This window comes from Solanum pennellii, chromosome 3 (assembly GCF_001406875.1).
Source record: "Solanum pennellii chromosome 3, SPENNV200".
Taxonomy (NCBI): Eukaryota; Viridiplantae; Streptophyta; class Magnoliopsida; order Solanales; family Solanaceae; genus Solanum; species Solanum pennellii.
The window spans coordinates 611,140-625,947 of NC_028639.1; the positions used below are offsets into that span (position 1 = coordinate 611,140).

The following is a 14,808-nucleotide window of genomic DNA, read 5'->3' on the forward strand; positions in this document are numbered from 1 at the left end:
ATATTTATCTATCGATTATATTTAAATTTTTTATATCTAAAGTATCAACATCTATAAGTGGAAGCTAATGCTAGGTCAGTTATTCTTCTTTTCTATTTGGACTACTCAATTAGGTGTATTTTTAATACACTAATATATATAGATAGTTTATGTAGAGAAATGGAGGATATTGATAATTAAAACTTGAAATTCGTGAAAAAGTAATAATCTAATTTATATTTTTATGATAATGAGTTTTATATGTGGCGCATTTAAATTAATCGATGTCCAATATAAATATCAACACTAAATAAAATTTATTTTTATCGATCATACCAACACGGGTGGTTATGGTGGAATAGATAAGATCCTTCTTTTCTTAATAAAAACTTGTAAAATTCGAATTTCGGATATAAAAAATTCTATTACACTACAACAAAAATAATTTTAAGCGACAATAAATAGACACATTAATAAAGAGTGCTAAAGTTTTTATCGGCATTACTTAATTGTCATTAGATTCAATATCGCTAAAGCCTTTAGGAATATATACAAAAAAAATTAATTGTCGTTAAAAATACATATTTAGCGACAGTTACTAATTAATTTCTGTTAAAACTCATTTTTTATGTGGTATTAGGATTTATATAGGACGTGCTTTTCCTTTAAATAAACCTTATACAGTGTGTATTCAAATTAATCAGGCTGCTATACGAATATCACATACCAAATAAGAATTTATTTGAAAAAAAATTCATATTGATCATGCTAGCTACTAGCTAGGTGCTTAAATTGACATGTAAGAATATTAAATAAATGGTTTATTTTCCTTTTTCTATCTCCACAACTACACTTATTTTCCCCAACATTTATATATAACTTTCTTCTATCAATTTCATTTCATCAAGAATTTTTTTTTTTAAAAAAAAATGGCAAGAGGCGGAGATGAGAAAATTCCATTTTATAAACTTTTTGCATTTGCAGATCGAAATGATATAATTTTAATGTTGTTGGGAATATTAGGTGCTATTGCTTCTGGGGTTTCAAAGCCATTGATGACACTTATTTTTGGTGACCTTGTTGATTCTTATGGAACTTCTAATCAATCCAACATTCTTGATAAAGTTTCTCGGGTATAGTTCAAATCTTTCGAACTTTTCAAAAGTATCGACAGGTGCAGTGCGTGTGGGATCCTCTAAAGATGATTGTACATTTTTAAAGGGTTCGACACGAATGTAATGTCATATTTAAAGAGTCTGTGCAATATTGCTGCTAGATACTATTTTTATTTTTGTTGGTATAGTTCATCTTTCCTATGTTGCTTGGACGACTTTTCAAAAATATTGACAAGTACATGTGGGGGTCCTCTAAAGATGGTGGTGCATCTTTGGAGGGTTCGAAATGTAGTGTGACCTCATATTTAAAGAGTTCGAGCAATATAGTTACTACTTACTCTCTCTATATATATACACGCGCCTGTGTCGTTTGAACTCTTCAAAAATGTCTAATATCGGTGCGTGTCGGATTTTTAAAAAACAGAATATTTTAAAAAGATATGACACAAAACTAGCGTCATATTTGGAGAGTCTGTGCAATATATATAGTTGCTAGGTATTAGAGATTCTGTTAGCTAGAGGTTGAAGTTAGTAAGAGTTTATAGCTTCGAGATTTTCTAGTTAAGGATGAAGAAGCGATTATTATTATTAAATAAAAACATTAATTTCTGACCCGAGACCTCTAGTTGATGGTCCAGAGCATATGATTCCTACTGCTAAAGAACATGAAATTACAATTTACAAAGAAATTTCTTCCATATTCGAACTCGAAACTTTTAGCTAAGGGTGGAGGGCATACATACCTACAACTCCTAAAAATGAAAATTTTTAATGGAAATTCCATCAAAAAATTTTGATGGATTTTTCATTAAAAAATCTTGTATTTTTGGATGATAATATCAATTCAAAAACAGGATTGAAATTATTCTAGAATTATTGAATTTTTTTTATGTTTTTTTACTATAAAATTGAATTACTTATCTTAAATTTTGAGAAAATGAACTAAATTAAATTATCTACTTAATATGCATGCAGATATCCCTCAAATTCGTTTACTTGGGCATTGGTACAGGCATAGCTTCACTGTTGCGTAAGTCTATATCACGCTGCGATCTAAAATTTTATAAGTTATCGTAAATGTTAGATGATAGTTTAATATTTTGTCGGTGTGGTTGCGCAAATAGATAAATAATAATGTCCACAAATTGTATGATGAAAGTCCTAAGAGAGTATGCATTGATTTCTGCTATATTGGAGGATTTTGACATGCACTCGACGACGATTTTTTTTTTGAAGTATTTGAGCAACATCGCTTTAAGTACTATTTTAAGTTCTTTTTTCCCTCTTATTGAAGCTGAGACGGCTCCAGAATTTAAGCTTTATGTGTTCAACTTTTAAGTTTTTCTTTTTCGGCATCGACCCCATTGCATTTTTAAATTTATATGTTCATATCTATTATTTGTTGTAGTTTGTGAGGATTTTCATATATAAATTTATGATTTGCGTTGAAAGTACTGAGTTCAGATGAATCTGATTGATACTGGAACTCTGTGCATCCGCCTTGGGACTTGAAGTCAATTAGTATAATGAGCTCAGGAAGGAAAATATTTAGCTTCAATATGATTGATAGATATGCCATGTTTAATGTTCAACTCTTGATTGTTCATTTGATCATTTCAGAGGTAGCGTGTTGGAGTATTACTGGAGAAAGGCAAGTGACTCGAATAAAATGCATATACTTGAAAACAATCTTAAGACAAGATATCGAATTTTTCGATACTCAATCAGCAACAGGGGAGGTTATCGAAAGAATATCGGGTGATACTATTCTACTTCAAGAAGCCATGGGTGAGAAGGTTAAATCTAAGTCCCTTGAACTCCTTCTGTCCTGTTTTATATGGTACTATCACAAAACAGAAACACATTCCGTATCGACAATGACACCTTAATCTTGACTTAGTTGAAGTCGGTTATTAGATCGTCCCCATCCATTTTTCGCCATGAATAGACTGATACAGCAACCATCTAGATTTGAGACTAACAATAAGCGCATGCTCATACATTTGTAGTTACTCTCGTGTTTTTGTACATTTTTATTTGTAAAGATGTTGTTTCTTATTATAGCTTGAATGTGTTAGGTTGGGAATTTTATCATGCACATGTCAACTTTCATTGGAGGATTTGTAGTTGCATTTATCAAAGAGTGGCACCTCACTCTGGTTTTACTCGCAACCATTCCTGCAATCGCCATTAGCTTCTTTTGTGCAGCGTTGGTCTTGTCTAAAATGTCAGGGAGCGGACAAGCTGCTTATGCAAATGCAGGAAAGGTAGTTGAACAAACGGTGGGAGGAATTCGAACGGTAAATTTTCTGCAAAATATATTTTGGTGAATTGTACTTTGTTCTCTCAATTGCAGAATAATCTTTATCTTTGTTCGTATTATAAGACGAAAAAACAGTTTAACTTCAAATATTTTGATTAATGTGCTTATGATCCGTCGTTTTATTTATGTATATTCTTCCTTTCCCTAGGTTGTTTCTTTCACAGGAGAGAATTTGTCAATAGTAGATTATAACAGTAAGCTGGAAAATGCTTATAAACCTACTGTCAACCAAGCGCTGGCTTCGGGAATCGGACTTGGCACGATACTAATGTTTAGCTTATTTAGTTATGGACTTGCCATATGGTATGGAGCCAAATTGATCATAGATAAAAATTACAGCGGAGGTGACATTGTAACTGTAATTTTCTCGGCTATGCTAGGTGGAAAGTAAGAATAAAATAATCAGCTTATGTTCATGTGATATAATCCATCCCTTTCAATTCAAGTGTCATACTTTCCTTTACAGTCTGTTAAATCTTTCTATATTTGGTAATTCTCTAATCCAACATTTTCAAGGTTTGCTTAAGACCAGAAGATTCGAAGGTCACTTTGATTGCATTACACACGTCTTTAGCTTAAGACCACAACACAAAAGTCTCCCTTGGTGTTCTTAAACTCCGTGCCCAGCCAAACTAAGACACTTAAATTGAAACGGATGGAGTACTTATATTTATTAGTCATTGAATTACAATGAACCTTTCTATGTTTCAGCTCACTAGGTCAAGCATCTCCGAGTTTGAGTGCATTTTCAGCGGGGCAAGCTGCAGCATACAAGATATACGAGACTATGATACGTACACCGAAAATCGATCCATATGATCCTAGAGGGATTCAATTGGAAGATATTAAAGGTGAAATTGAGCTTAAAGATGTGTACTTTAAGTATCCAGCAAGACCAGACGTGCAAATATTTTCTGGATTCTCGTTATATATTCCGAGTGGTAAAACAGCAGCCTTAGTTGGGCAAAGTGGAAGCGGAAAATCAACTGTTATTAGTCTGCTACAGAGATTCTATGACCCCGAAGCTGGTGAAATACTTATAGACGGAGTTGATATTAAGAAATTTCAACTCAAGTGGTTGAGACAGCAAATGGGGCTAGTAAGTCAAGAGCCCGTGCTATTTGCAACTACTATTCGGGAAAATATAATGTACGGGAAAGAAAATGCCAGTGAGGAGGAGATCAGGAATGCAATTAAGCTCGCTAACGCAGCTAAATTCATCGACAAGCTTCCGAAGGTTGAAGCAACATATTTTAGTATTTATCAAAACTTGAATACTATTTTTATTTCTTAGGTTCTAAACTAACATTCTGAGTACATATTTGCAGGGTCTGGACACAATGGTTGGTGGGCACGGTACTCAGATATCTGGTGGACAAAAGCAAAGAATCGCCATTGCGAGGGCCATTTTGAAAGATCCACGAATTCTTCTACTTGACGAAGCGACTAGTGCATTGGATGTGGAATCAGAACGCATTGTACAAGATGCTCTAAGTAATATCATGATAAACCGGACAACTGTGGTTGTTGCCCATCGCCTGACAACCATTAGAAATGCTGATCTCATTGCAGTGGTGAATCTTGGGAAATTGGTTGAACAAGGTAATACACGTACTACTCTCTTCGTTCTAAAACTATTATCAGACTATTGAATATAGTTACCACTTTGAATGCTCTCGGTTTGGTTCCCGGATGACAAGTGTTATATCCAAATAGAATGGTTCCGAACTTCTCCTAGAGTAGCTTCCTGTATGAAATAAGTGCTCCCACTATGCAGGGGTGGAGCAAGTGTAGAAGCTACTGGTCCGGCAGCATCCAGTAACATTGGCTTAAACTCTGTATTCGTGTTAAAAAACTGTACAGATAATCTTTTCAGAATCCAATAAGTAAAAAGAATTGTGGTTCAGAACCCATAAACTAAATATCCTGGCTCCACCTCTGCTGCTATGTGCAGGATACGGAAGAAAGGCCGGACCAAATTAGGCCTTATGTAGTTTGGCTTACTTCATCACATCTTAATATAAATACCCTTTAATATGACTTTCAGGAACCCATGATGAGTTGATCAAAGATCTTGATGGAGCATATTCTCAACTTGTCCAAATGCAGCAAAAGAATAAACATGTCGAGAACACCAAGGGAAAAGAAATTGAGGACTCGAATGAACAAAAACGTTTGAGTTGTTCGAAAAACCCTTCTGGTAGGAGTCGGAAATTCTCTATTTCTAGTTGGAAATCTGCGAGCAAAGGATCGAGTAGTAGATATTCCCTTGCATATGACTTGGGAGTTACTGCTGCCATTGATTTCCATGAGAGTATCCGAAGGGATGATGGAGCTGAAAGCAGTGAGTACATCGTTGATAGTAACAGAAATCTGTCCACTAAAAAGTTAATGTCACTTGCATATCTAAATAAGCCTGAGGTACCCATAATGCTTGTGGGAACCATAGCTGCTTCCATTAATGGTGCCGTTTACCCTGTATTCGGTCTTCTGCTATCAACGACTATCAAAATCTTTTATGAATCACATCATGAGCTTCGAAAGGATTCTCGATTTTGGGCCCTGATGTTTGTGGTTATTGGAGTTGTTGTCATGATTGTTGCCCCATTGCAAAATTATGCTTTTGGAATTGCTGGTGCAAAACTGATCCAACGAATACGTTCCATGACGTTTGCTAAGTTGGTATACCAAGAGATCAGTTGGTTCGACAACCCTGCAAACTCATGGTAAATTTCACTAGTCCGTAAATGTCATAATTTTTTTCTTAACTTGCCAAATTTCTTGACTCCGAATTTTATTGAATACAGTGGTGCTATAGGTGCAAGACTATCTAGTGATGCTTCAACTATCCGGAATATGGCGGGAGATGCATTAGCAACGATAGTCCAAAACATTTCCACTGTTGCAACTGGTATGGTGATAGCTCTTATTGCTAATTGGATTCTCGCTCTTATAGTGCTGGCGATATTGCCTCTTTTAGTCTTGCAAGGAATCATACAAATCAAACTTTTGCAGGAGTCAAATGCTGAAGCCAAGGTAATATATTCCTTGATGAACTTACCTTTCTCAATTACATTTTGAATTTACACTTTGTATACACAAAAAGCGTAAAAAAGTTTTGCGCTATTAGTTTAATAATTAGAACAAATCTCTCATGCTTAAGACATGAGAATCAGAAGGCGTGCCCCTTAAATACTTTTTCTTAGCTTTGAATCAATAAGTTCATAATCTAGGGTTCAATTAGTTTAGTGCCAACTTCAGGTGTAGAAAGACTGTCCCCTCTGCTCTTCCAGAAAAATTGACTTCCTCATTTAGACTTATGAAACTAAGAGGACGGACAAGGTATGACCGCTCGCCCATTGAACATAGGGGATCCGTAGGTCAGGGCTCGCTCACATACTATGCAGGTGACGCGGAATTACAATGCAAGTTCCATTTCCCAATATACCAAGTTGTCAACCTTATTTAATAACTAGTTTCACTTATAATTATCAATGGCTATCTTTATGTGACCTGATTATGTTTAAAAGTTAAATTTTAACAAGCACATTTGATCAGTGAACCCAAACGTGTCGTGCTGTTTGGCAGGTAGCGAATGAAGAAGCAAGTCAAGTTGCCAATGATGCTATTGGGAGCATAAGAACTGTCGCATCATTTTGTGCTGAAGAGAAAGTGATGGAAATGTATCAAAGGAAATCGGAAGCTCCTTTGAAACAAGGAGCAAAAACTGGACTTGTTGGTGGAGTTGGTTTAGGCTTCAGTAGTTTCGTGCTATTCTCCCTTTATGCATTGACATTCTACCTCGGAGCCATTCTCGTAAAGCATGACAAAGCAAAGTTCTCTGAAGTTTTTAAGGTACATTTCTGTAACTTTTTGGCTTTAACTTACATAACACTAGTTGTATAAGTAACTTTTACATAATCAGTATATTCAAACTGTTGTAACCTGTCTTATTTTCCAGGTTACTAATATATCTCACTATTTATGAACGATTATTCTTTTACGTTGTTTGTGTATAGAAGATCAACTTATAAGTTATTTAAACAACTTAATTTTATGCAGGTCTTTTTTGCTCTAACGATGGCATCGATTGGGCTTACTGCTCTTGGCAACCTTCCCTCTGATCTAAGTAAGAGTAAAGGAGCTGCTGCATCAATATTCGAGATACTCGATAGCAAACCAAGAATTGATTCAAGTAGCAGCGAGGGAATCATGTTAGATGTTATCGAAGGCAATATCGAACTCCAGCATATTAGCTTTAAGTACCCCACAAGACCAGACATGCAAATCTTCAAAGACTTGAGCTTGAGCATTCCTGCAGGAAAGGTATTTATCCTATTTCAGTTCTCTTTTTCTTACAACTCGTGGTGTCCAAGTCCACTTGCACACACCTTGGCTAATTCCACAAGCCCTCTTGCACACACCTCAACATATATACACATTGATTTTGTATTATTAGTGAAATTTCACTTGTACTAGTAGGTTAATCCCCATCCTTAGTTTCCCATTTACACACTGACGGAACTACATAGACCGAAGGGTGATTAGTTGAACATTCTTCACCGGAAGATTCTATTCTTTGTATAATTGTATTAAATCTTAAACACCCTTGATAAATTTGTAGTTTTGCCACTGGACTTTCTTACCAATTAATGCTTATCATAGAGATTTATCACACCTCCGGTGCATAGAACATAAACTCGACAAGAATGTTGTAATTTCTTGCAGACAGTTGCCCTCGTCGGAGAAAGTGGTTCAGGGAAGTCAACAGTGATAAGCCTTATCGAACGATTTTATGATCCTGATCAAGGTTACATATATCTCGATGGAGTCGAACTCAAAAAGTTGAATTTACGATGGTTGAGACAACAAATGGGATTGGTAGGTCAAGAGCCAATACTATTCAATGAAACAATAAGTTCAAATATTGCTTATGGTAGACAGGGAGAAGTAACAGAGGAGGAGATTATTTCAGTAGCAAAGGCATCAAATGCACATAACTTCATATCTTCATTGCCTAATGGTTACAAAACAACAGTTGGTGAAAGAGGGGTTCAACTATCTGGTGGACAAAAGCAAAGGATCGCGATCGCAAGGGCCATATTGAAGGATCCAAAGATACTTTTGCTCGATGAGGCAACTAGCGCGCTTGATACAGAGTCTGAACGTATCGTGCAAGAAGCATTGGATCGCGTGATGGTGAACAGGACGACTGTTGTAGTCGCGCATCGACTGACCACGATTAAAAATGCAGATGTTATTGCAGTAGTTAAGAATGGTGTTGTTGCTGAGAAAGGAACACATGATGTGCTCATGAATAATACTCAAGGGGTTTATGCTTCTTTGGTTGCACTTCAAACAGGAGCAACTTAAGTTTGATAGAAGCTTTTCTAGTATTTTTATTTTTTTTGGTTAATTACTATCCTAAAGTCTTGTAATATTGAAATGTTTGCATTACTCATCTCTCATCTGTCTTAGCCTCGCTGAACTAATTTACGTGATACATGTTATTACTGTGGAGGTGGTAGATATCCTTTAGAATTAGTTGAGATTTGCGACTGAACTTGTGCGAAATGTTTGCATTATTCCCTTCTCATCTCTCATCAGTCCTAGCCTCGGTGAACAGAGTTTACCTAATAGTTGTTACTAGTAGGAGGTGGTAGAGATCCTTTAGAATTAGTTGAGATAAAACTGCCCCGACCACAACTCTGTGCGAAATGTTTGTATTATTCTCTTCTCATCTCTCATTTGTCCTAGTCTCCGTGAACAGAGTTACTTGATACCTTTTATTAGTGAGAGGTGGTAAAGATCCTTTAAAATTAATTGAGATATGTGAAAACAGACCCAAACACCAACGTTATAGATATATTATATATTTATAACACATGAAATCTCATTTAAATATTCATTTGAATTTCTTTCTTATTATAAATCACTTTTTTACTTAAAAATAAAAGAAGTTCAAACTATATAATTAGCCTTACATAATTAAACACGAAACTAAAAATTTGTACAACATTATGACAAACAAACAAATTAATATAACTGTTCATATGACATTATTGGTATCAAACTTCTTAATTGCTAATTTTTGAAAAATAAAGCTTCCATATTCTGAACTAAATTAAAATTTAAATATTAAAATTCACGTAAATTAATTATTTGATTCTCGAAATACGATACCTAATTTAGGTATTTACACATTAGTACTTCTACAATTTAAGTATTACACTATGGTCCAAACAGTTCTTATAAATACCATTTTTCTTAATCAAGTAAAAAAAAAGTGCTCCACGGTCCACAGAGCAGCAAAAATGGCAGCAGCTGAAATGGAGAGAACGATGTCGTTTGATGCAGCTGAGAAGTTGAAGGCCGCCGATGGAGGAGGAGGAGAGGTAGACGATGAACTTGAAGAAGGTGAAATTGTTGAAGAATCAAATGATACGGCATCGTATTTAGGGAAAGAAATCACAGTGAAGCATCCATTGGAGCATTCATGGACTTTTTGGTTTGATAACCCTACTACTAAATCTCGACAAACTGCTTGGGGAAGCTCACTTCGAAATGTCTACACTTTCTCCACTGTTGAAGATTTTTGGGGGTAAGTTTTTTTTTTCCTCTTTCAAATTGGTGATAGTGTAGTGTAAGGGAAAACAGGGAGTGGATTGCAAGGTGGGGAATCGAATCCTCGAGAAAGTTTAGATAGTCAATTAATTGAGCTACTGAGATTCCTCGGACTTTTTAAAAAATAAATTGGGGATAGAGGAAGAGGAAATGGGGGAGAGTATTATAAGGTTAAACCGTCGTTAACAAGGTGAAATTTAGGTAGTTAATCAATTGAGCTACTAAGATTCTTTCAATACGATTTTGGTAAGCTCAAATTGGAAAATAAAAAATTAGATTATTACTAAGGAGCTGAAGAAATTCAGAAATGAGTTACCTTTTGAGCCAGCAGAACCAGTTACGTTGAGATTTCATTGATTTTAGCTTGTTTTTTATGTTGGTTGTGAATTATGGGGTTTTATTATAATGTTCCAACAATTTTGTTGGTGTTGTAGGACTTTTTTGATTTAGGGTTTTGAATGTGTTCTGATTATCTGCCTTAACATAGGTGATATTGAGGTAAAAATGGCATCTTGATTGATTTTGCTCTCATAATTGTTAGATTTTCTTCTTGTACATTTTGCAGTTTTTAGTTAACTTGCCAAGGTGTTTAGTGGATGCACAATATGCGGTCTTACTATGTAATGTCTGAATTGGTTTGAGCTTTAGTTTACGCAAGCTGTATTAGTAATTGCACATTGCTTTGTCCTTTTTTACTTAGCACTCACCTTAAAACTGGAATTTTGATCTCTTGGTTACTTGCCAATTTAAATTTTAGTTCATGGATCGGATTCAATGAATAGATATATGCTCTTTGGTGGTGGGAGGACAAGGATAGATAAATTAATCTCGGTGTAAGGAGAGAAAGTGCAAAATGAATGAAAGTTGAGACATTTTGGAGGATGGGGTGAAGAATGACCTGTGAAGTTTTAGGAAAGAAAAAGTTAACCTTGTTGAATAGTCATATTTCTCTTCCTTGCACAATCTTGTGTAGGAATGCCTTTTATTGGGTTTATATTGTCGGATAGTTTATATTGCTTCAAATCTAAGAAACTCTTTCATATTTGTCAAATGCTCCTATTTACAACAAAGGATATTTTGAGCTGATAAGGTAGTTGATAATGCATTGGTCGTAGTTTTCTCTCCTAAGCATGATAATATAGTTACTATTTTCAAGTACAACTAATTCTTTTTCTTTAGTTTACATATAAGAGCAGGTCCTGTATCTACATAGCTGTGATATCTCTATGTGCATTTGTCTTAATATACTATTCACTTGTCTTAATATATTATTTACTTTCAAAAATAAAGACAGATGTGTTTCTATTTCTTAATTAGGCTAAAGTATGCTCATCTCCTTTGTAGATTGATGAGACTTAACTTAGCTGCAGGCCATTATTTTCAATCTCACGCATAGACTTTTTTATAAAGTCCTATGATTTGAGTAATATAGGTGGTAATGGTGTGAATTTGATGTCTCCCATGGATGCATGCACCTTGTTTGGTGAGTTCTTTATTGGTCTAATTACTCGAGGCACTTGAGTTATTGAACAACTTGAACGATGACATGCCTGTTTGATATTCCACATCATGGATTAGGTCTTTTAAATGCTATTATCCTTTTGGCTCATGATGAAATCTTGAACCATGTTGCTTATTCTACAACAGTGCTTACAATAATATCCATCACCCAAGCAAGTTAATTATGGGAGCAGACTTTCATTGTTTTAAGCACAAAATTGAGCCAAAGTGGGAAGATCCTGTATGTGCCAATGGAGGGACGTGGAAAATGAGTTTTTCGAAGGGTAAATCTGATACCAGCTGGCTGTATACGGTATGCCGAAGTTATTTCCATCCAGCTCTTAATGATAGGTCACTCTAGTAATGTTATTTTCCCCTTTGATATAATTTCAACTCTTGTTTTCTTATATGGGATTATTGTAGCTGCTGGCAATGATTGGACATCAATTCGATCATGGAGATGAAATTTGTGGAGCAGTTGTTAGTGTCCGGGCTAAGGGAGAAAAAATAGCTTTGTGGACCAAGAATGCTGCAAATGAAACAGCTCAGGTAATTTGCTTTATATTTTTGGTATCAACGGCCACGTTTGTCATTTCTTGGATCAAGCGGACAGACATTTTTTGTTGTGTACATACTGTAGTGCTGATGTTTATTCAAAATATACTATGAAATACATTGTACCATTGAGTATATTGGAAGTTAAGAGGGGAAGTCATCAGATATATAGGAAGTGCTCCTTGTGAGAAATTTCTCTAGTAGGGCTCAAACCCGAGAACCATGGTTAAAGACGGAGGGATCCCTTGGTGGTATCAAGGGTTAATTATATTATTTCATGTTTCATATGATTGAAACATTTGGATATCCTTGCAAAGTGTGATATTGTTTTGTCTCGTCATTTGTTTTATGCTTCATAAGAATTCTCTTTTCTTTCGCCCCCTTCTCTTTGTTTCTTTTTCTCCAGTGTACTTCATTCTTCTAGAATTATATAGTGGTCGGCGTTCCCTTTTGTGCTTCATTGATAATATTGAATCCTTTCAGCTGTTTACCGGTTGATTATTTTTATGTTGGTGCTTATTGCTAGTTTTTTGTTTTTATTTCTTTGCAACTATACTTACCATCTTCCTGAAACTTCTCTTTACAGGTTAGCATTGGTAAGCAATGGAAGCAGTTTCTAGATTACAGCGATTCGGTTGGCTTCATATTTCACGTATGAAATCTTGGTTATTGTACGCCTTTAATTCAGTTTCTCTTCAATTAGCAAGACTCATAAAGAATCATCTTCTTTTGCAGGACGATGCAAAGAGGCTCGACAGAAATGCCAAGAATCGTTACACCGTATAGTTCTTGATGCAGTGTGGGATTGCAAGAAACACAATTCGTACTGGAAAGGTTGGTAGGCACTAGTTTAGTTTCTCATTTGATAAGCTTCTGGTTTGAGTAACTCGTGTGTTGGTGTTTACACTTTCTAATCGTGGAAAATTGTTTGATTTGAATCCATGCCTCTATGTTTCGTGTGTTCTGTGTTACTTTCCCAGCCTCCCTATTATTTCTCTGCAGTAAAAATCTCTTTGAATATTGTTGATGGAGGTAAAAGTGATACCAAGCACATAACAAAACACAAATGGAAAATTATACCAACCAAAAGAATGACAACAGTAAAAACAATTTTTGGACTACTTTTCGATGTGAAAAGGATAAGCCAAGCCTGGTGTTTATACCAAATCTATGATACAAGACATATGTCTCGTATACAAACTATATTTAGTTTGGTGTAAACATTGGATGCGAGCCAGTATTTTCCGCTCGGTCATAATTTTTTCATGCATTGGACTCCAAGAGAGGTCTTGTTGGCTCCTCATTAGGTCTGCTGTATCTCCAGTATAAGACTAGCTGTATGATCCCAAGAACTCCTCCTATCCCATTTGGAACCTGATTCATAGAGATCAAAATTTTAAATTCTATACACAAGGGTGTAAAGAAGATTGTCTACCTAGATGTAAGCAACCCGTGACATATAAGATCACACGAAAACAACTTTACTGTTACTCCAAAACTCTCCTTTTCGTATCTTTTGGGGTGCTTCTATTGAAAAGGGAAACAACAAAGGAAATGCAGTTACTTACATAGATAAATGGATCTTGCTTAAACATTCCATAAGCAAAGAAAGAAAGGCTCATTAGAAAAGTTGCAAGGGATAGATAGAACGGCATATACTCAACACTTCTTGTTCTGATCACCAAATTCTACAAAAGTAAAGAATTTCTCTGTTAGTCTCATCGAGCTAGTGATATCGATGAAAAATACTTAAATCACGCGTTGTTATTGTTGATCTACTTACAATGATGAACAACGGAGAAGCAAACATGGAGATGAGAGAGATAACAGACAAATATCCAACGAAAGTTTGTCGATTTGGAGGTTGAAATAGACAGATGCTGATAGAAACCACAGCAGCAAATGCAGCAAACACACCAAACAACAGTCCCAACATCTTCAACTGCATTGAACATGTAATTGTATTAGCATCGTTTCTTACTAAAGGACGTTGAAGACATAATTAAGTAAATATTAGGTTCCGTTCTCTAAAACTATCTTAAGCTTTCAGCTGAGATAGTCACACAGTACAGTGTTAAATGTTCGTATGTGGGGTGATCAAATTAACTCATCTGTTACTCATCTTTGAAAACAAAATGCACTGCTTAGAATGAAATGATCGCGCAATTCAACGAGAGGTAAATGAGCTTACCTTTTTCGTTCTCTCTGCGTAAATGATGAATATGAGTATATAAGCCAACTGAAAAACCGCTCCGACGGAATTAACCGTAAAAACCAATATAATACCAGGAGATACAATTGGTGTTCCATACCACAGACATATTAAGCAATTCAACAAGGCATATATATAAGGCAGCCCAGAAAATTGTTCTGTTGACTTGTTTCTGATGATCCTACTGAATGTTGGTCTGAAAAAATGGGATCGATAACGTCAATTTAAACGCGCATGCACACACAGACACACACGTATACGTGTGTTATCGACATATTAATATACAATTTTTTTTTTGTGAAATTTAGGATACTTACATTGGTGATACAAATAAAACAAATGCACATAGGTTTCCTGCATATGCCAAAACCAAATATTGTGTCACTAGCATGATTCAAAAACAAATTGTACAAGTTATTTCAAAGCCAAAACGTTGTGCTGTGAAGTGGAATGGCCATCAAAGTGTCAAGTTTAGGGTTAATAACCTCCCACCCACCCAC

General features: G+C 35.4%; 3 protein-coding genes across 4 annotated transcripts in view; 2 read left to right on the forward strand and 1 right to left on the reverse strand.

Moving 5' to 3' along the window:
* Positions 1-679: 679 nt before the first annotated feature.
* On the forward strand, positions 680-8,961 carry LOC107014764 (ABC transporter B family member 11-like). Of its 2 annotated transcripts, XM_015214823.2 has the most exons (13): positions 680-778; positions 1,003-1,112; positions 2,070-2,124; positions 2,715-2,890; positions 3,173-3,394; positions 3,566-3,804; positions 4,129-4,654; positions 4,746-5,019; positions 5,465-6,143; positions 6,225-6,453; positions 7,006-7,272; positions 7,480-7,743; positions 8,146-8,961. In XM_015214823.2, exons 2-13 carry the CDS (start codon positions 1,035-1,037, stop codon positions 8,788-8,790), a joined length of 3,654 nt encoding a protein of 1,217 aa, XP_015070309.1. In that variant the 5' UTR covers positions 680-778; positions 1,003-1,034; the 3' UTR covers positions 8,791-8,961. The 2 variants fall into 2 exon arrangements, with proteins under 2 accessions (XP_015070309.1, XP_015070308.1); XM_015214822.2 differs by lacking the exon at positions 680-778 and having other exon boundaries at positions 852-1,112.
* Positions 8,962-9,686: 725 nt separating this feature from the next.
* Positions 9,687-13,067, forward strand: LOC107015477 (eukaryotic translation initiation factor 4E-1-like). The gene is made up of 5 exons (XM_015215760.2): positions 9,687-10,018; positions 11,689-11,854; positions 11,965-12,090; positions 12,683-12,748; positions 12,832-13,067. The coding sequence occupies exons 1-5, from the start codon at positions 9,732-9,734 to the stop codon at positions 12,880-12,882; spliced, it is 696 nt and encodes a 231-aa protein (XP_015071246.1). The 5' UTR covers positions 9,687-9,731; the 3' UTR covers positions 12,883-13,067.
* An 82-nt stretch (positions 13,068-13,149) lies between these two features.
* Positions 13,150-14,808, reverse strand: part of LOC107015476 (bidirectional sugar transporter SWEET2a-like) — a 2,894-nt gene continuing 1,235 nt past the window's right edge. Inside the window, exons 2-6 of the mRNA XM_015215759.2 lie at positions 14,626-14,662; positions 14,288-14,504; positions 13,880-14,038; positions 13,665-13,784; positions 13,150-13,470 (exon numbers count right to left, since the gene is read on the reverse strand). Coding sequence (XP_015071245.1) covers positions 13,360-13,470; positions 13,665-13,784; positions 13,880-14,038; positions 14,288-14,504; positions 14,626-14,662 — 644 coding nt within the window. The 3' untranslated portion in view covers positions 13,150-13,359. The remainder of the gene's footprint in view (positions 13,471-13,664; positions 13,785-13,879; positions 14,039-14,287; positions 14,505-14,625; positions 14,663-14,808) is intronic.